This window comes from Pelobates fuscus, chromosome 10, assembly GCF_036172605.1.
Source record: "Pelobates fuscus isolate aPelFus1 chromosome 10, aPelFus1.pri, whole genome shotgun sequence".
In the NCBI taxonomy this organism is placed as follows: Eukaryota; Metazoa; Chordata; class Amphibia; order Anura; family Pelobatidae; genus Pelobates; species Pelobates fuscus.
In genome coordinates, this window is record NC_086326.1 from 5007937 (window position 1) to 5029863 (window position 21927).

The following is a 21927-nucleotide window of genomic DNA, read 5'->3' on the forward strand; positions in this document are numbered from 1 at the left end:
CTGATGATGGGTTGCCCTCCTCTAGCTTCCACTTTCCTCCCATCATGATATTCATTGGCCAACTTACCCTTACTTGCTTACTCTTACCCAGTCCCAGGTCTCCGTTGGAGTGTAGGTGAAGAACTGTTTAAGTAACTACAATTGTACAGCATCCTCAAAGGTTGTTGCTTGACAGCACTGCACCCAGTTGCTGACTGCACGCTGCATCCGAAACGCCCATTTGGTATAGGAATATCTGTTCCCCTTTCTTACTCCCCGAAATTTCCTCCTGTGAGCTTCAGGAGTGGCAGTGTACCGGGCCTGTATGTCTGAGTCGGGTACAGGTCAGTAAGCTTCTGCCGCTCAGCCAGAAAACTTGCTGCTCAGTATTGCAGCACAGCTTGCTGTCTTTCAAAGTCGTGTAAATATGTATCAATCTCCATTTCTCCGTCAGCAAGATTTTTAAAAGTAGCATTGTCTCTGCTTGCTGTAGGTTTGCCTGCTGTGCCATCTGGGCAATGTTTACTTGCCCCATAATTTGCGCCACTACTACTAATTTGGCTTAGTCTCCAGGTGACTTTCCTTTTGGAATTCCGCTTTCTCTCGGCTTAATTCTGCTGTACCACTGGCTTGGTCGCCCTCCAGTCTCTTCAGGGGCGTGGGTTTGAATCCCACCGCTGCCTCCAATTGTAACGAACGCTGGTATTTCGTATGGTCGTTCGCTTGGTTCCTCCCGAACTGCTAGGTACTTAGTGATTATAGCTCGCAGTTCAGGCGTTGATTCGTACGTTCCCCAAGAACCCATGTGCAGCATATAAGTAAATCCCGCTGTTTCAGCAATCACATCCCCAAACATCAGTCGAGTCTAGATGAAGTATACAACTACGCTTTATTATGCCACACACGGCTTTTATGCATAACCCTGTGCAAGGGGTCTTCCATCCAACCAACCAGGGTTTTCTACCCAGTATCCTCTGTACCTGTGAGCCTGCGCTCGGGAAAAGGAATCTAGTCTCAATGTCTCACAGGTACAGAAAGCCCGCCCCACATACCAAGGGGGTCTCCCACACCCATCAAAGTTATTGACCTCCAGCATTCAAACAAGAGCACACATGGACCTGGAGGGGGTCAGTAACAGGACGTACTTTGCTAGAAAGGAGAAAGTAACCACCAGAAACATTTAGAAAATTTCTCGTTGCCAGACATCATCAGATTTATTTTTTATCTCAGCAATCTGTAACATGGAATGTCCCACGATTGGTGAGAATTCTGTGAAATAGATATTGATAAAAGGATTTGATTTTCCTTACTACACGTTCAAGGCTGGTTCTTGAACAAAGCTTAAGGGACTTTGGCACGGACTCCCAAGAAAAAAGTAATTTTAACATTACCAGCAACACTTTTCAAAAGCAGCCCTTTTCAACCTCCACTGATGTGGCCTAAATGGTTTTTGGTTTTTTTAACTCCTCAGCAAGCTACTTTGCGCTGACAGATGTAATTTTTATTTCTTTTTCTCTCCTTCAAGGAGGTAAATATGATTGCAGTTTTTGTCCATTTTTATTGCAAATGAAACAGAGTTCAAATTGTTTTGCCTGTGCATCAGATTCTGGAAAAGTGCCATTTGCTAATGCAGACGCCCTGCTGGGAGACTGGCACTGAATTAGGCCTTGGCTTCTCAGAGACTGTGTTAAATAGTCCAGCTGTTGCCGTTGCAAAGATAGTCATCTCTAAAGTTAAATTTATATATAAGTGTTTAAAAATAAAGAACTTGACATTTGCAGTTTTTGACCGTGTTTTAAGTAGATGTATAACAAATGAATGTTTATAAAGTATTCTGTTTTTCTGTCTGTTCATTCATCGTTCGTTCATTTTCAGTATATAATTACTAACAGACGAGATCAAGGCTTGGAATAGTGGGAAAATGATAAATTAGCTAATGTTATAAGTAAGGTATATAGTTAATTCTGAATGTATTCTTTTAAAACTATAGATCAGCGGTTCCCAAACTGTGTGTCACAGCACCATGGGACGCCGCAATATATTTTCCCAGTGCTATGATCTTATGATCATAGAACCGGGAACCTTGCCTCCCTTTTCCTGGCCGGCTCTGCAGGACCGAAGGGGAGATCAGAGATCTCCCTCTCCGGGCCAATCGCAGTGTACTGTGTGGCAACCGGCAAGGGAGGGAGTTAAGAGAGGACCCGGGGGAGCTCTAACCTGCAGCTCCGCCGGGTTCTCCTCTCGCGATCTCGGAGCGTTGCTGCGGTTACCATGGCAACGCTCCGAACCTCGCAAGAGTTAACTCTAGCAGCCTCAGTAGCTCTCATCACTGGGACCACCAGGGCTTCTCCACCGGACCACCAGGGATTGCAGGAAATGTCCCCCCTCCCAGGCAAAGGTAAGCAGGGATATGAAAAGTATTATTTTTAATTTAAAAAACACCATACAATAATTCTCTCCATACACACACACTGCTCCCCCCCCCCATACACAAACACATTACCCCTCATACGCACACACTGCCCCCCCATACACACAATTACCCCCATACACACAATTACCCCCTACACACAATTATCTCCCATACATGTCCCTCCATACACACAAACTGTACGCCTCACACACACTGCCCCACACACACTGTACCCCTCATGCAACCTGCCCCCACACACACTGTACCCCTCATGCACAAGTTGCCCCTCACACACACACACTCCACCACTCGCACACACACATATTGCACCCTCACACACACTACTGCCCCTATCCCCTTCTACAGCCCCTATCTCAGCTGATCCCAGATAAGTTGTCAGACTGTTCTTAAAAAGCTTTATTACTTACTCTGGGAGCGCACTAGTGGCACCATAACTACTACAAAGTGCTGTAATAGTTATTGTGCCTGGATTGTTTATTTAAATAATCTACCAGTGTCCCTCCAAGGATTAGGTTCTGGATCTGCGCGTGAATGGCAAGCATTTCTGCCGAACAGGGGCCCAGTTTATGTCGCTGCGCTGTACATATATACAACCTAGTAAATATTTTTACTTGGGGCGCCTTGGAAAAATATTAAAATATTAAAGGGACACTATAGTCACCTGAACAACTTTAACTTAATGAAGCAGTTTTGGTGTATAGAACATGCCCCTGCAGCCTCACTTCTCAATCCTCTGCCATTTAGGAGTTAAATCCCTTTGCTTATGAACCCTAGTCACACCTCCCTGCATGTGACTTGCACAGCCTTCCATAAACACTTCCTGTAAAGAGAGCCCTATTTAGGCTCTCTTTATTGCAAGTTCTGTTTAATTAAGATTTTCTTATCCCCTGCTATGTTAATAGCTTGTTAGACCCTGCAATGGCCTCCTGTATGTGATTAAGGTTCAATTTAGAGATTGAGATACAATTATTTAATGTAAATTACATCTGTTTGAAAGTGAAACCAGTTTTTTTTTCATGCAGGCTCTGTCAATAATAGCCAGGGGAGGTGTGGCTAGGGCTGCATAAACAGAAACAAAGTGATTTAACTCCTAAATGACAGTGAATTGAGCAGTGAAATTGCAGGGGAATGATTTATACACTAAAACTACTTTATTTAGCTAAAGTAATTTAGGTGACTATAGTGTTCCTTTAAGAGCGTCTTGACAAGTTTGGGAACCACTGCTCTAGATAATTAAGGGTTGGGAATGAAGGATATCGGCACGCAGCAGGTTAAATCTCACTTGCCTTGTTAACTCTAAAGTGTATCTGAGGTCACATGAGGGCGTGATCCCTCCCAGCTGGGCTAATAATGCCGGATTAACGAAGACTTAGCCATTTTTAATGCACTTTATTCTGTCTGTATGTGGGGAATGTTAAAGTCCGTGCTGGTGAACCATGTTGATATGGTATGCGTGCTATATGCCTTGTAAGAGTTTCTGATTCACTGCTTCAAAAAAATTAATTTGTAGTATGGGTATGTTTAGCACAGGCATTCGTGACGTCTAGCGTACAGCGCATTGTATAGAGCACCTTGTTTTCTTACTTCCAGCCGATACATTGCATTTCGCAAAACAGCCCAATAACAAGTCAAGGTATGACTGTAATAGCTGAATATCAAGCCAGTAACTGGAACTGTGTAATAACAAGCCGGCCAGTAACTGGAACTGTGTAATAACAAGCCGGCCAGTAACTGGAACGGTGTAATAACAAGCCGGGCAGTAACTGGAACCGGGCAATAACAAGCCGAGCAGTAACTGGAACTGGGCAATAACAAGCCGGGCAGTTACTGGAACTGTGTAATAACAAGCCGGGCAGTAATTGGAACTAGGCAATAACAAGCCAGGCAGTAACTGGAACTGGGCAATAACAAGCTGGGCAGTAACTGGAACTGGGCAATAACAAGCTGGGCAGTAACTGGAACTGGGCAATAACAAGCTGGGCAGTAACTGGAACTGGGTAATAACAAGCCGGGCAGTAACTGGAACTGGGTAATAACAAGCCGGGCAGTAACTGGAACTGGGTAATAACAAGCCGGGCAGTAACTGGAACTGTGTAATAACAAGCCGGCAGTAACTGGAACTGTGTAATAACAAGCCGGGCAGTAACTGGAACTAGGCAATAACAAGCCAGGCAGTAACTGGAACTGGGCAATAACAAGCTGGGCAGTAACTGGAACTGGGCAATAACAAGCTGGGCAGTAACTGGAACTGGGCAATAACAAGCTGGACAGTAACTGGAACTGGGTAATAACAAGCCGGGCAGTAACTGGAACTGGGTAATAACAAGCCGGGCAGTAACTGGAACTGTGTAAAAACAAGCCGGGCAGTAACTGGAACTGTGTAATAACAAGCCGGGCAGTAACTGGAACTGTGTAATAACAAGCCGGGCAGTAACTGGAACTGGGCAATAACAAGCTGGACAGTAACTGGAACTGTATAATAACAAGCCGGGCAGTAACTGGAACTGGGCAATAACAAGCTGAACAGTAACTGGAACTGGGCAACAACAAGCCGGGCACTAACTGGAACTGTGTAATACCAATCCAGGCAGTAACTGGAACTGTGTAATAACAAGCCGAGCAGTAACTGGAACTGTGTAATAACAAGCTGGACAGTAACTGGAACCGGGCAATAACAAGCCGGACAGTAACTGGAACTAGGCAATAACAAGCCAGGCAGTAACTGGAACTGGGCAATAACAAGCTGGGCAGTAACTGGAACTGGGCAATAACAAGCTGGGCAGTAACTGGAACTGGGCAATAACAAGCCGGACAGTAACTGGAATTAGGCAATAACAAGCCAGGCAGTAACTGGAACTGGGCAATAACAAGCCGGGCAGTAACTGGAACTGGGCAATAACAAGCCGGGCACTAACTGGAACTATGTAATAACAATCCAGGCAGTAACTGGAACTGTGTAATAACAAGCCGGACAGTAACTGGAACTGTGTAATAACAAGCCGGACAGTAACTGGAACTGTGTAATAACAAGCCAAGCAGTAACTGGAACTGTGTAATAACAAGCCGGACAGTAACTGGAACTGTGTAATAACAAGCTGGACAGTAACTGGAACTGGGCAATAACAAGCCGGGCACTAACTGGAACGTTATAATAACAAGCCGGGCAGTAACTGGAACTGGGTAATAACAAGCCGGGCAGTAACTGGAACTGGGTAATAACAAGCCGGGCAGTAACTGGAACTGGGTAATAACAAGCCGGGCAGTAACTGGAACTGTGTAATAACAAGCCGGGCAGTAACTGGAACTGTGTAATAACAAGCCGGGCAGTAACTGGAACTAGGCAATAACAAGCCAGGCAGTAACTGGAACTGGGCAATAACAAGCTGGGCAGTAACTGGAACTGGGCAATAACAAGCTGGGCAGTAACTGGAACTGGGCAATAACAAGCTGGGCAGTAACTGGAACTGGGTAATAACAAGCCGGGCAGTAACTGGAACTGGGTAATAACAAGCCGGGCAGTAACTGGAACTGTGTAATACCAATCCAGGCAGTAACTGGAACTGTGTAATAACAAGCCGGGCAGTAACTGGAACTGTGTAATAACAAGCCGGGCAGTAACTGGAACTGGGCAATAACAAGCTGGACAGTAACTGGAACTGTATAATAACAAGCCGGGCAGTAACTGGAACTGGGCAATAACAAGCTGAACAGTAACTGGAACTGGGCAATAACTGGAACTGTGTAATACCAATCCAGGCAGTAACTGGAACTGTGTAATAACAAGCCGAGCAGTAACTGGAACTGTGTAATAACAAGCTGGACAGTAACTGGAACCGGGCAATAACAAGCCGGACAGTAACTGGAACTAGGCAATAACAAGCCAGGCAGTAACTGGAACTGGGCAATAACAAGCTGGGCAGTAACTGGAACTGGGCAATAACAAGCTGGGCAGTAACTGGAACTGGGCAATAACAAGCCGGACAGTAACTGGAACTAGGCAATAACAAGCCAGGCAGTAACTGGAACTGGGCAATAACAAGCCGGGCAGTAACTGGAACTGGGCAATAACAAGCCGGGCACTAACTGGAACTATGTAATAACAATCCAGGCAGTAACTGGAACTGTGTAATAACAAGCCGGACAGTAACTGGAACTGTGTAATAACAAGCCGGACAGTAACTGGAACTGTGTAATAACAAGCCAAGCAGTAACTGGAACTGTGTAATAACAAGCCGGACAGTAACTGGAACTGTGTAATAACAAGCTGGACAGTAACTGGAACTGGGCAATAACAAGCCGGGCACTAACTGGAACTGTATAATAACAAGCCGGGCAGTAACTGGAACTGTGTAATAACAAGCCGGACAGTAACTGGAACTGTGTAATAACAAGCCGGGCAGTAACTGGAACTGGGTAATAACAAGCCGGGCAGTAACTGGAACTGGGCAATAACAAGCTGGACAGTAACTGGAACTGTGTAATAACAAGCCGGGCAGTAACTGGAACTGTGTAATAACAAGCCGGGCAGTAACTGGAACTGTGTAATAACAAGCCGGGCAGTAACTGGAACTGTGTAATAACAAGCCGGGCAGTAACTGGAACTGGGTAATAACAAGCCGAGCAGTAACTGGAACTGGGCAATAACAAGCCGGACCGTAACTGGAACTGTGTAATAACAAGCCGAGCAGTAACTGGAACTGGGCAATAACAAGCCGGACAGTAACTGGAACTGGGCAATAACAAGCCGAGCAGTAACTGGAACTGTGTAATAACAAGCCGGGCAGTAACTGGAACTGAGCAATAACAAGCCGGGCAGTAACTGGAACTGGGCAATAACAAGCCGGGCAGTAACTGGAACTGGGCAATAACAAGCTGGGCAGTAACTGGAACTGGGCAATAACAAGCCGGGCAGTAACTGGAACTGGGCAATAACAAGCCGGGCAGTAACTGGAACTGGGCAATAACAAGCCGGGCAGTAACTGGAACTGGGCAATAACAAGCCGGGCAGTAACTGGAACTGTGTAATAACAAGCCGGGCAGTAACTGGAACTGGGCAATAACAAGCCGGGCAGTAACTGGAACTGTGTAATAACAAGTCGGACAGTAACTGGAACTGTGTAATAACAAGCCGGGCAGTAACTGGTACTGTGTAATAACAAGCCGAGCACTAACTGGAATTGGGCAATAACAAGCGGACAGTAACTGGAACTGTGTAATAACAAGCCGAGCAGTAACTGGAACTGTGTAATAACAAGCCGGACAGTAACTGGAACTGTGTAATAACAAGCCGAGCAGTAACTGGAACTGGGCAATAACAAGCCGAGCAGTAACTGGAACTGTGTAATAACAAGCCGGGCAGTAACTGGAACTGGGCAATAACAAGCCGGGCAGTAACTGGAACTGGGCAATAACAAGCCGGGCAGTAACTGGAACTGGGCAATAACAAGCTGGGCAGTAACTGGAACTGGGCAATAACAAGCTGGGCAGTAACTGGAACTGGGCAATAACAAGCCGGGCAGTAACTGGAACTGGGCAATAACAAGCCGGGCAGTAACTGGAACTGGGCAATAACAAGCCGGGCAGTAACTGGAACTGGGCAATAACAAGCCGGGCAGTAACTGGAACTGTGTAATAACAAGCCGGACAGTAACTGGAACTGTGTAATAACAAGCCGGGCAGTAACTGGAACTGGGCAATAACAAGCCGGGCAGTAACTGGAACTGTGTAATAACAAGTCGGACAGTAACTGGAACTGTGTAATAACAAGCCGGGCAGTAACTGGTACTGTGTAATAACAAGCCGAGCACTAACTGGAATTGGGCAATAACAAGCGGACAGTAACTGGAACTGTGTAATAACAAGCCGAGCAGTAACTGGAACTGTGTAATAACAAGCCGGACAGTAACTGGAACTGTGTAATAACAAGCCGAGCAGTGTAACGGATCACCTGGCACCCCGACTGGGTACCTCCGTTAATGGATGCTCCTAGTGCTTCCTGAGGACTCCAAGCACTCTGGCAGACACCATAATCACCGAATCCAAGAAACCTTTAAAGTCTCCCAAGCGTATGAATGCTGTAGACCATTGAATAGGAACCATACGAATAGGCTTGTACCCCTAGCAGTCAACTGGAACAGCATACAATAAATCCTTCCCCCAATAATGAGACGACACATCACTTTGAGGTTAAAACAGGAACTCTGGACTGGCTCATCCAGCCTGGCTTTTATTACACTAATCCACATACAGGCCACACCCAGGGGGAGGCATAAAATAACCAATCACATACATGGTTCAGCCCACACATCCCCTCCCCTCAGATAACATTAAACTCAATTATCCGGTACACTTTTTCAGCCAAGTTCTGGATGTACCCCAAAACCCGGGGGTACACCTTTAAATCCAGCATCGCTGGATAGCCCTTATTCAGGGGGACAACATATCCAAAATTCAAGTAATTCGGATGAATGGTTCGTGAGATATGGGGTTCCAAAGATTTGACCGACCGCATGGGTAAAGTATCCGAAAACAGTTCCATGCATTTTGGCCCTGCGGTCGGTCACAAACAAGGGAATGAAAACAGGCGAATTGCCTGTGTTATAGAGCCTGGAGAGGGTTTGAATGAATTCCCTTGTTTATGGGGCTCTTTCTACCGAACGGCGGGTCATTCGGTAGTTTCCATACGAATTTCTGGAAGTATGGAGGTCTCAGCGGTGTTTGCCTAGTCAAGTGTCCGATTTTAGTTCCAGACACTCGACGGCAAAACACCGCTGTTCGGTAGTTTAAGATGGCCGCCGCCACGTGTTTGTTTCCCGAATGGCGGCCACCCAGAGGACAAAGACCACACTGCACTGATTGCCAATTACCTGTTTGCAACATTGTTGCAAACGGTAATTGGAGGCACACTCATTCCTGGGTGGTCTGGTTGTTCGGTAGTTTCACTCAATATACTGAATGGAGTGATTCTACCGAACAATCAGATGAATGTTGCATACAAATCACCCAGGATACACTTAACACATCTATAAATACATATATAATATTACAGGCAGTACACTCGAATATGCTTCACAGTCTTAAAGGGACAGTAGTCCCAAAAGTCCCAATATGTCCATAGATGCTGTTAAAAGGGCCAGTAGCAGCAATATACAGTACAATATGCCCCAAATAACCCAGGGGCCATAGTCAGTAGGTAGGAGGCTAGCAAACAGGCTTCTCCAGGGCCCAGTGGCGAGGTTGGTTTCGCCACATTTCTCCCCTTTTCCAAACAGACTAACAGGGTACCTGACCTCTTGCCGGTCAGTGCCCTTGTTAGTCCAGCAGCCCACCCACAAAACAGAAACAGCAGTACAGCCCACCCACAATAAATGGTTACTACACCTGAGTAATGGAAAAACTTGTCCAGGTCCAGGTGCCTCACCCCGGCTGTGTGGGGGACTGGTAGGCTGTTTTGGTGGGTTGCTGAGTGGGCAGAGACCAGCGGTACTCTGCCCTGGTGCCAGCACTACTACAGGAGTAGTCTGGTTGGAGCCTGGTTGCTGGAGACCGACTGTCTCCCCTTTAGCTGCGCAGCTCTGCTGCTGGAGACAGACTGTCTCCCCTTTGGCTAAACAGCCCTGTTGTGGGGGGGCAGGACCGACCGTCCCTACCCCCTGTGCTGGAAGTGCAGAGACCACGGTCCCATCTGCACAGGTGTGGGGCTTACAGTCTCCCCCTGGTACATTAAGCTGCCGCTGGGGAGAGGTGGTAACCAGCTCCTCTCCCATTAGAACACTCTGCCCATTGATGATCCGCCGCTGGGGAGAGGTGGTAACAATCTCCTCTCCCATGCCTACTTTCAGTCTTTGTGGAGGGAGACCGACTGTCTCTCCTCCCAATTCAGTGTCCTGCTGCTGGGGAATAGAGACTGGGCTCTCTATTCCCAAAAAATCACGCTGCTGCTGGGGGGTAGGACCAACTACCTCTGCCCCCTGTAACTCAGCCTTCCGCTGGGGAGGGAGGACGCTGCTCTCCTCTCCCTGCACTTCACACTGCATTCCCGGCATATCACTCTGCTGCTGGGGGATAGGACCAACTACCTCTGCCCCCTGTAACTCAGCCTGCCGCTGGGGAATGGAGACTGGGCTCCCAATTCCCTGCAATTCACACTGCCGCTGGGGAATGGAGACTGGGCTCCCAATTCCCAACAAATCACACTGCCGCTGGGGAGGGAGGACGGCCCCTTCAGCTCCCTGTAACTTGGGCGCAGAGACCACGGTCCCATCTGCGCTGGTGTGGGGCTTACGGTCTCCCCTTGGTGGGTTAGGCTGCCGCTGGAGAGAGGGTGTAACAAGCTCCTCTCTCTGAACTGTAACCTGCCGCTGGGGAGCAAGGATGGCCCCTTCAGCTCCCTGTAACTTGGGCACAGAGACCACGGTCCCATCTGCGCTGGTGAGGGGTTTACTGTCTCCCCTTGGTGGGTTAGGTTGTCGGTGGGGAGAGGGGGTAACAAACTCCTCTCCCTTACACACCTTCAACCGCTGGGGAGAGGGGATAACAGGCTCCTCTCCCTGCACCGTAGACTGCCGCTGGGGAGCAAGAACGGCACTTTCAGCTCCCTGTAACGCACACTGCCGCTGGGGATCTGGGCCGACTGCCCAGCATCCCTGTAGGGCCGGTAGAGAGACCGCAGTCCCATCTCCACCTGCCATCTGTGGGTCTTCCCAGGACCAATCCGTGAGGCCCCTCAACATTTGTGAGTACGGGCCACCTGCTTCCCCACCTGGCCACTCTGGCTGCTGCTGGGGATCTGGGCCGGCTGCCCAGCATCCCGGTGGGCCCGGTGGAGAGACCTTGGTCCCATCTCTACCTGCCTGTTGTGGTTCCTCACAGGACCAGTCTATGAGGACCCCCACTTCGGGTTCCTCCCGCCGCCTCAGGGAAAGACGGCTAACCTCCTCGGATGCAGCCTCTACTCGGCTGCTGTAACGCTCCTGCTGCTGAGCATACTTCCTCTCTTTCGCCAACCGGAATTCTCGGTCCAGCCTTGTGTTTCGCTCAGCCATGACCTGGTTCCAGATCACCCGGCGTGTCTCCATGGGTATATCATCCCCATACTCGGCCACTCGCTGCCTCACCTCGGCCAGCCAATCATCTCCAGAGCCAGAACCTTCCATACTAGTCTGCTCCCAGGGGCGCTGCACGACTGCTAGCGTTGCCCTCAATTTGTAAATCCAAACGTACTGTGTCTCCGAGCTGCTTTACCTCGCACTAGGACGCCATCCCACCGCTTGCCACCAATGTAACGGATCACCTGGCACCCCGACTGGGTACCTCCGTTAATGGATGCTCCTAGTGCTTCCTGAGGACTCCAAGCACTCTGGCAGACACCATAATCACCGAATCCAAGAAACCTTTAAAGTCTCCCAAGCGTATGAATGCTGTAGACCATTGAATAGGAACCATACGAATAGGCTTGTACCCCTAGCAGTCAACTGGAACAGCATACAATAAATCCTTCCCCCAATAATGAGACGACACATCACTTTGAGGTTAAAACAGGAACTCTGGACTGGCTCATCCAGCCTGGCTTTTATTACACTAATCCACATACAGGCCACACCCAGGGGGAGGCATAAAATAACCAATCACATACATGGTTCAGCCCACACATCCCCTCCCCTCAGATAACATTAAACTCAATTATCCGGTACACTTTTTCAGCCAAGTTCTGGATGTACCCCAAAACCCGGGGGTACACCTTTAAATCCAGCATCGCTGGATAGCCCTTATTCAGGGGGACAACATATCCAAAATTCAAGTAATTCGGATGAATGGTTCGTGAGATATGGGGTTCCAAAGATTTGACCGACCGCATGGGTAAAGTATCCGAAAACAGTTCCATGCATTTTGGCCCTGCGGTCGGTCACAAACAAGGGAATGAAAACAGGCGAATTGCCTGTGTTATAGAGCCTGGAGAGGGTTTGAATGAATTCCCTTGTTTATGGGGCTCTTTCTACCGAACGGCGGGTCATTCGGTAGTTTCCATACGAATTTCTGGAAGTATGGAGGTCTCAGCGGTGTTTGCCTAGTCAAGTGTCCGATTTTAGTTCCAGACACTCGACGGCAAAACACCGCTGTTCGGTAGTTTAAGATGGCCGCCGCCACGTGTTTGTTTCCCGAATGGCGGCCACCCAGAGGACAAAGACCACACTGCACTGATTGCCAATTACCTGTTTGCAACATTGTTGCAAACGGTAATTGGAGGCACACTCATTCCTGGGTGGTCTGGTTGTTCGGTAGTTTCACTCAATATACTGAATGGAGTGATTCTACCGAACAATCAGATGAATGTTGCATACAAATCACCCAGGATACACTTAACACATCTATAAATACATATATAATATTACAGGCAGTACACTCGAATATGCTTCACAGTCTTAAAGGGACAGTAGTCCCAAAAGTCCCAATATGTCCATAGATGCTGTTAAAAGGGCCAGTAGCAGCAATATACAGTACAATATGCCCCAAATAACCCAGGGGCCATAGTCAGTAGGTAGGAGGCTAGCAAACAGGCTTCTCCAGGGCCCAGTGGCGAGGTTGGTTTCGCCACAAGCAGTAACTGGAACTGGGCAATAACAAGCCGAGCAGTAACTGGAACTGTGTAATAACAAGCCGGGCAGTAACTGGAACTGGGCAATAACAAGCCGGGCAGTAACTAGAACTGGGCAATAACAAGCTGGGCAGTAACTGGAACTGGGCAATAACAAGCTGGGCAGTAACTGGAACTGGGCAATAACAAGCTGGGCAGTAACTGGAACTGGGTAATAACAAGCCGGGCAGTAACTGGAACTGGGTAATAACAAGCCGGGCAGTAACTGGAACTGTGTAAAAACAAGCCGGGCAGTAACTGGAACTGTGTAATAACAAGCCGGGCAGTAACTGGAACTGTGTAATAACAAGCCGGGCAGTAACTGGAACTGGGCAATAACAAGCTGGACAGTAACTGGAACTGTATAATAACAAGCCGGGCAGTAACTGGAACTGGGCAATAACAAGCTGAACAGTAACTGGAACTGGGCAATAACTGGAACTGTGTAAAAACAAGCCGGGCAGTAACTGGAACTGTGTAATAACAAGCCGGGCAGTAACTGGAACTGTGTAATAACAAGCCGGGCAGTAACTGGAACTGGGCAATAACAAGCTGGACAGTAACTGGAACTGTATAATAACAAGCCGGGCAGTAACTGGAACTGGGCAATAACAAGCTGAACAGTAACTGGAACTGGGCAATAACTGGAACTGTGTAATACCAATCCAGGCAGTAACTGGAACTGTGTAATAACAAGCCGAGCAGTAACTGGAACTGTGTAATAACAAGCTGGACAGTAACTGGAACCGGGCAATAACAAGCCGGACAGTAACTGGAACTAGGCAATAACAAGCCAGGCAGTAACTGGAACTGGGCAATAACAAGCTGGGCAGTAACTGGAACTGGGCAATAACAAGCTGGGCAGTAACTGGAACTGGGCAATAACAAGCCGGACAGTAACTGGAACTAGGCAATAACAAGCCAGGCAGTAACTGGAACTGGGCAATAACAAGCCGGGCAGTAACTGGAACTGGGCAATAACAAGCCGGGCACTAACTGGAACTATGTAATAACAATCCAGGCAGTAACTGGAACTGTGTAATAACAAGCCGGACAGTAACTGGAACTGTGTAATAACAAGCCGGACAGTAACTGGAACTGTGTAATAACAAGCTGGACAGTAACTGGAACTGGGCAATAACAAGCCGGGCACTAACTGGAACTGTATAATAACAAGCCGGGCAGTAACTGGAACTGTGTAATAACAAGCCGGACAGTAACTGGAACTGTGTAATAACAAGCCGGGCAGTAACTGGAACTGGGTAATAACAAGCCGGGCAGTAACTGGAACTGGGCAATAACAAGCTGGACAGTAACTGGAACTGTGTAATAACAAGCCGGGCAGTAACTGGAACTGTGTAATAACAAGCCGGGCAGTAACTGGAACTGTGTAATAACAAGCCGGGCAGTAACTGGAACTGTGTAATAACAAGCCGGGCAGTAACTGGAACTGGGTAATAACAAGCCGAGCAGTAACTGGAACTGGGCAATAACAAGCCGGACCGTAACTGGAACTGTGTAATAACAAGCCGAGCAGTAACTGGAACTGGGCAATAACAAGCCGGACAGTAACTGGAACTGGGCAATAACAAGCCGAGCAGTAACTGGAACTGTGTAATAACAAGCCGGGCAGTAACTGGAACTGGGCAATAACAAGCCGGGCAGTAACTGGAACTGGGCAATAACAAGCCGGGCAGTAACTGGAACTGGGCAATAACAAGCTGGGCAGTAACTGGAACTGGGCAATAACAAGCCGGGCAGTAACTGGAACTGGGCAATAACAAGCCGGGCAGTAACTGGAACTGGGCAATAACAAGCCGGGCAGTAACTGGAACTGGGCAATAACAAGCCGGGCAGTAACTGGAACTGTGTAATAACAAGCCGGGCAGTAACTGGAACTGGGCAATAACAAGCCGGGCAGTAACTGGAACTGTGTAATAACAAGTCGGACAGTAACTGGAACTGTGTAATAACAAGCCGGGCAGTAACTGGTACTGTGTAATAACAAGCCGAGCACTAACTGGAATTGGGCAATAACAAGCGGACAGTAACTGGAACTGTGTAATAACAAGCCGAGCAGTAACTGGAACTGTGTAATAACAAGCCGGACAGTAACTGGAACTGTGTAATAACAAGCCGAGCAGTAACTGGAACTGGGCAATAACAAGCCGAGCAGTAACTGAAACTGTGTAATAACAAGCCGGGCAGTAACTGGAACTGGGCAATAACAAGCCGGGCAGTAACTGGAACTGGGCAATAACAAGCCGGGCAGTAACTGGAACTGGGCAATAACAAGCTGGGCAGTAACTGGAACTGGGCAATAACAAGCTGGGCAGTAACTGGAACTGGGCAATAACAAGCCGGACAGTAACTGGAACTGGGCAATAACAAGCCGAACAGTAACTGGAACTGGGCAATAACAAGCCGGACAGTAACTGGAACTGTGTAATAACAAGCCGGACAGTAACTGGAACTGTGTAATAACAAGCCAAACAGTAACTGGAACTGTGTAATAACAAGTCGAGCAGTAACTGGAACTGTGTAATAACAAGCCGGACAGTAACTGGAACTGTGTAATAACAAGCCGGACAGTAACTGGAACTGTGTAATAACAAGCCGAGCAGTAACTGAAACTGGGCAATAACAAGCCGGACAGTAACTGGAACTGGGCAATAACAAGCCGAGCAGTAACTGGAACTGTGTAATAACAAGCCAGGCAGTAACTGGAACTGGGCAATAACAAGCCGGGCAGTAACTGGAACTGGGCAATAACAAGCCGGGCAGTAACTGGAACTGGGCAATAACAAGCCGGGCAGTAACTGGAACTGGGCAATAACAAGCCGGGCAGTAACTGGAACTGTGTAATAACAAGCCGAGCACTAACTGGAACTGGGCAATAACAAGCCGGGCAGTAACTGGAACTGGGCAATAACAAGCCGGGCAGTAACTGGAACTGGGCAATAACAAGCCGGGCAGTAACTGGAACTGGGCAATAACAAGCCGGACAGTAACTGGAACTGGGCAATAACAAGCTGGGCAGTAACTGGAACTGGGCAATAACAAGCCGGGCAGTAACTGGAACTGGGCAATAACAAGCCGAACAGTAACTGGAACTGCCCAAAAACAGCAACATTGTTGGCAATGGTCAGACCATTGGATCCTGCAAAGCAAGAATTCCCTGTATGATAAATTAGAACTTTGGTCAATTAGCAGTAAAGATGATGGTCATTCTAGTTAGAATATATGTCTGTGTACATAGCTTGTATTGTGCTAAGAGATTCCATATGCATCTCCAGCACATAACGTGTTCCCATCCGACAATGACAGCTGATGGTAAACGTGAGCGACGGAAGCTGTCACAAGCTCCAATTGTTGACAGAAATTGGAGAGTACAAGAGGCAAAGTTGTTGTTTATTTTGTCATATAAAATCTTTCAATATGTTGTCATTTCCATTGTATTTCCACTAAATGTCGGAGCAATCTTGTGTTTACAAGATGTTTTCTTTATTAAAAGAACAAACATTGTATTGGAAATAACACTAAGTTTATTGAGCTTATTGAGCTAGTGATATGTGCAGTGTTAATATACCCACACTTATTCCTGATATCTGTTCTACATAATATACCTGTCCATCAAATGCAGCCTTTCACATCTCTGTTACTGATCAAAATAAGGCAATTTCTAATCCGGTCAGAAAATGGGGAAAACTGTTTAATTGCTATTAGCTCTGAATATTCTGAGTATCTGAGTGATATCTGATAAAATAACCTTTAACCCCTTAAGGACCAAACTTCTGGAATAAAAGGGAATCATGACATGTCAGACATGTCATGTGTCCTTAAGGGGTTAAGCATAGAATTCCTCATCTTTATTCGTAATGTAAAACAGACTTTTTTTCCTGTGCTATAGACAAAATCTTTTTTTTTTTTTTCAAGTCTAGTGGGAAACCTCTTGTTCTTCCGGACAGTGTTGCTAATGAACAGGTTACCAAAGATGTATTTGCACTGGCCCTGCATATATTTGTATGTTAGTATGCCTCTCCTTTTTCTAGGCTTTCTGAATAATGAAAGATACAACCAGTCATACGTTTAGCAAATAACTCCCAGATACAATAATACCAGTCATTTATCCCCATATGTCATCTGTCTATAGGTCTGCAGAGACTCTTCGCTACACAGGAAGAGAAATGAAGGGCAACGTTGTAGAAGGAGCGATAGACATCGCGCTGCAGTCCAGCATCTCTGAAACAGGTCCGACCCTAGGAACTGACACCGCGAACAAGAAAGCGAAGGAGACAGACAGCTCAAACTGTTAATAAAAAAAGAAAAGTTTTACTGTGAGGGTATTTTTAAACCTATGTTTCCAAAGGAATAAACTATAGTTTTATTCCCTGAATTTTGGCATTTACAAAGAAGCAACAAAAGGTAATTTTTTTTGTGTAGAATAATGGTAAATAACGAGCGCTAGAGAACGGAGGGAAGGTTTTGGAGGACATGTGAGTGGTAATTGCTTCTGCAATGCAACAACAACAAAAAGCACAATTTAAACAAAACAACCTTCACATGATCTATAAAGCCGAACTGATACTTGTATACGTGTGGAAGTACGTGATAGACACAAGTTTCCACTTTCTTTGGTCTAGAAATGCCACTTTTATCTCAGCTCCTAAAGACCAGCCACATTTTAATTTCTAAACACATGCACGAGCAGTAGTAATGATTGCACACGCACTTAACAAGATCAGGGACCAAAGTGCACATAAAGTCCTGCAGGAAATAACGGGACAAACAGAGCAATCTCTGGTCCTCTCCTAGAATTACAACATCGCAGTCACATTAATTATGACACGTGGATATCTGCAAGTCTTAACATAATCTCGCTGCCTATTTCTGATGGAACATTGTTCCATGAATATGCGGACGATGACCACTACACCATACTGCCTCCTGTGGCTTGAAAACATTGGAAAGTGACGAGCTATCCAACCTATCTCTGGAGCCATGAAGCTGTCGCTGTAAACCTTTACTTTTCATGCAGTTTTCTTTCTTTTCGGCTCCATGTTTGCTGCCCAAAGAGAACCCCCCGTCCTCCGATGACAGTTGGGGAAACATGCCACTCCTGTGTTGCTTTCCATGTTTGAATTTGTGCACTAAACATTTAGCTGAAATAAATGTAAGTGTTTACAGGGTCATCTTTATTGCACCATAATCAGGATCAGGGAGAGCTATTCTCAGTAGAAAGAGGGAAGTGCTCATGCCATTGTACAGAACACTGGTGAGACCTCACTTGGAGTATTGTACGCAGTACTGGAGACCATATCTCCAGAAGGATATTGATACCTTAGAGAGAGTCCAGAGAAGGGCTACTAAACTGGTTCATGGATTGCAGGATAAAACTTACCAGGAAAGGTTAAAGGATCTTAACATGTATAGCTTGGTGGAAAGACGAGACAGGGGGGATATGATAGAAACATTTAAATACATAAAGGGAATCAACACAGTAAAGGAGGAGACTATATTTAAAAGAAGAAAAACTACCACAACAAGAGGACATAGTCTTAAATTAGAGGGGCAAAGGTTTAAAAATAATATCAGGAAGTATTACTTTACTGAGAGGGTAGTGGATGCATGGAATAGCCTTCTAGCTGAAGTGGTAGAGGTTAACACAGTAAAGGAGTTTAAGCATGCGTGGGATAGGCATAAGGCTATCCTAACAAAATATTTAGAACATTTTGCAGACTAGATTAGCCGAAGGGTTCTCATCTGCTGTCACATTCTATGTTATAACACTTCGCCAGCTTGCAGCTGATAATTGCAGCTGAATGTTCTGTAGCTCAGTTTAATGAAAATATTATTTAAACTTTCCTGAATATTGTTTTAAATAGATTCATGTAAAGAGAATTTCAAGTGACCGATCCTTTTTAAGAGCTCTGTTTTTCATGTATGTAGATTTATACTTACTGCACTCCATGTATATTGCTCCAACATATTGTATAGCGCTGTATTACAGGTAAACAAAACCTACAAATAAAATCTGGATGAGCAATGACATATTTTTCGGTGCAGGGACTTTTTCAGGGTTATTAACTAAAGTGATAATTCACAGTGAATTTCAAATGTAAGCCCAAATTAGCCTGATTCAAAACGTGGCTAATTTTAATCATTTTTCTACTTTGGCTATTATTTTATTATTATTATTAAATTCTCTTTGAATTCTCATTTTAGTGTGTAACCCTGTTAGTGTGGCCTTATTAGCCTCTCTCTGTCCATGTTTCCATCAAGTTACAAGAAACATGGGCAGAATCATATTGAGGGTTAGTGGGGGAGAGGGGGAGGATTTACCACAAAGAGGAAATTGATTAATTTTGATGAAGCCTCTAACAGGCATAACCGGAACAAGAGGTGACTATAAAGTATACGTATTTACTATGCACTGCTAATTCATGCGGAAAACCCAACCCAAAACAAAACATTTTTATTAACTCTTGTAAACTTGAATTTCTTCGTTTTTTTTCTTTTGATAATTATTCAGTGAGCTTTGGATCAGTGTAATTGGAAGTGATCAGTTTGGATGAATTGAAATGTCTGCACTGTTTATAGAATGTTCATGTCTGCTGAGTATTGATCTGAATTGAGAATCGAGCATCGCATTAAATACTGGAAGGGTTAACACTGGACAGGGGTGACCATCTACATATTGTGTGCATATAGCAATCACTGCCCTGGGAAACAGTCAATTCAGTCTGCACATGGCATCACGCAGGTTATGTAGAAAAAGCATTGCGTTCTGTTTTCACATGGATTTTCTGTCATTTTTCATCTCACCGTATGACGCTGGGCTCTCCATTGATCTCACTGTATGACACTGGGCTCTCCATTGATCTCACTGTATGACGCTGTGCTCTCCATTGATCTCACTGTATGACGCTGTGCTCTCCATTGATCTCACTGTATGACGCTGGGCTCTCCATTGATCTCACTGTATGACGCTGTGCTCTCCATTGATCTCACTGTATGACGCTGTGCTCTCCATTGATCTCACTGTATGATGCTGGGCTCTCCATTGATCTCACTGTATGACGCTGGGCTCTCCATTGATCTCACTGTATGACGCTGGGCTCTCCATTGATCTCACTGTATGACGCTGTGCTCTCCATTGATCTCACTGTATGACACTGGGCTCTCCATTGATCTCACTGTATGACACTGGGCTCTCCATTGATCTCACTGTATGACACTGGGCTCTCCATTGATCTCACTGTATGACACTGGGCTCTCCATTGATCTCACTGTATGACGCTGTGCTCTCCATTGATCTCACTGTATGACGCTGTGCTCTCCATTGATCTCACTGTATGACGCTGTGCTCTCCATTGATCTCACTGTATGACACTGGGCTCTCCATTGATCTCACTGTATGACACTGGGCTCTCCATTGATCTCACTGTATGACACTGGGCTCTCCATTGATCTCACTGTATGACGCTGTGCTCTCCATTGATCTCACTGTATGACACTGTGCTCTCCATTGATCTCACTGTATGACGCTGGGCTCTCCATTGATCTCACTGTATGACACTGGGCTCTCCATTGATCTCACTGTATGACGCTGTGCTCTCCATTGATCTCACTGTATGACGCTGTGCTCTCCATTGATCTCACTGTATGACACTGGGCTCTCCATTGATCTCACTGTATGACACTGGGCTCTCCATTGATCTCACTGTATGACGCTGTGCTCTCCATTGATCTCACTGTATGACACTGTGCTCTCCATTGATCTCACTGTATGACGCTGTGCTCTCCATTGATCTCACTGTATGACGCTGTGCTCTCCATTGATCTCACTGTATAACGCTGTGCTCTCCATTGATCTCACTGTATAATGCTGTGCTCTCCATTGATTATTAACTAATCATTGCTCCACAATACAGGGCTGAGCGACGCATTGCTCCGCTATACAGGGCTGAGCAACGCATTGCTCCGCTATACAGGGCTGAGCCACACACTGATCTGACATGTGCTGCTGTAAAGTAATCTTCTGCTAACTCCATTTAATGTTACTACTGATTTTGTATCAGAGCCGACTAAGCTACAGTTAAATTAACACAATTTTAAAAAAGAAACTATGAAACACAATCAAAGCACGTTTACAGAATCATTTCAAATGTTTTTCAATTGGTGTGAATATTGTTGATTGTTTTTAAGATTGTACGAGATGTGAATGCACTGTATCTGTTTTCATTGAGATTCAGTGCCAGTGATTTAACAAATAAAGTTAAAAAAATATATAATTCTGTTAGTTGAGTATTATTTTATAATCACCAAATAATAATATTATTTTTTTCCCCAAATGTGTTTTGGAAAAAACATTAAACTGAATGCTCCATTATAAATGAAACTGAATATTATATGCATATTCTAAAGCACCTTTAAACCACATACATAACGCTAATTTCAACTAATTAAATTGGAAATTGTCATACTTTTTTGCCTCAATTCTGCAATTTGATTTAAAGTTTCGCAACCAATAGTCTACAAGATATTGTCTCCTGGTGCTCCTCCTACCTCTCCCAGCACTCTTTCAGTGTTTCTTTCTCTGGCTCTGCTTCTTCTCCCCAACCACTCTGTTAGCATTCCCCAAAGGTCAGTCCTTGGTCCCCTACTGTTCTTGACCTATACTGCCTCCCTTGGTAAATTAATCAGCTCTTTTAGCTTCCGTTATCATTTCTATGCAGATGACACAAAAATCTCTCTCCTCTCCTGATCTCTCCCTGTGCCTCTCGACTCTTAATCTGTCAAAAAGAGAACTTCTCATCTTACCTCTCAAGTGTTGCTACTTCCATGTCTGTCTCCCTCCAAGTCAACGGCGCTACCATCA

The 21927-nt window shown here is 45.8% G+C and overlaps 1 protein-coding gene across 3 annotated transcripts in view; it reads left to right on the forward strand.

Moving 5' to 3' along the window:
- Positions 1-18380, forward strand: part of SHTN1 (shootin 1) — a 167403-nt gene extending 149023 nt beyond the window's left edge. For 2 of the 3 annotated variants that reach the window (XM_063433979.1, XM_063433978.1), the window contains one exon: positions 17200-18379. In XM_063433979.1, the coding sequence (XP_063290049.1) occupies positions 17200-17362 (163 nt within the window). In that variant the 3' untranslated portion in view covers positions 17363-18379. Of the gene's footprint in view, positions 1-17199 lie in introns of all 3 variants that reach the window. The other variant, XM_063433977.1, reaches the window with a different exon arrangement.
- Positions 18381-21927: the final 3547 nt, after the last annotated feature.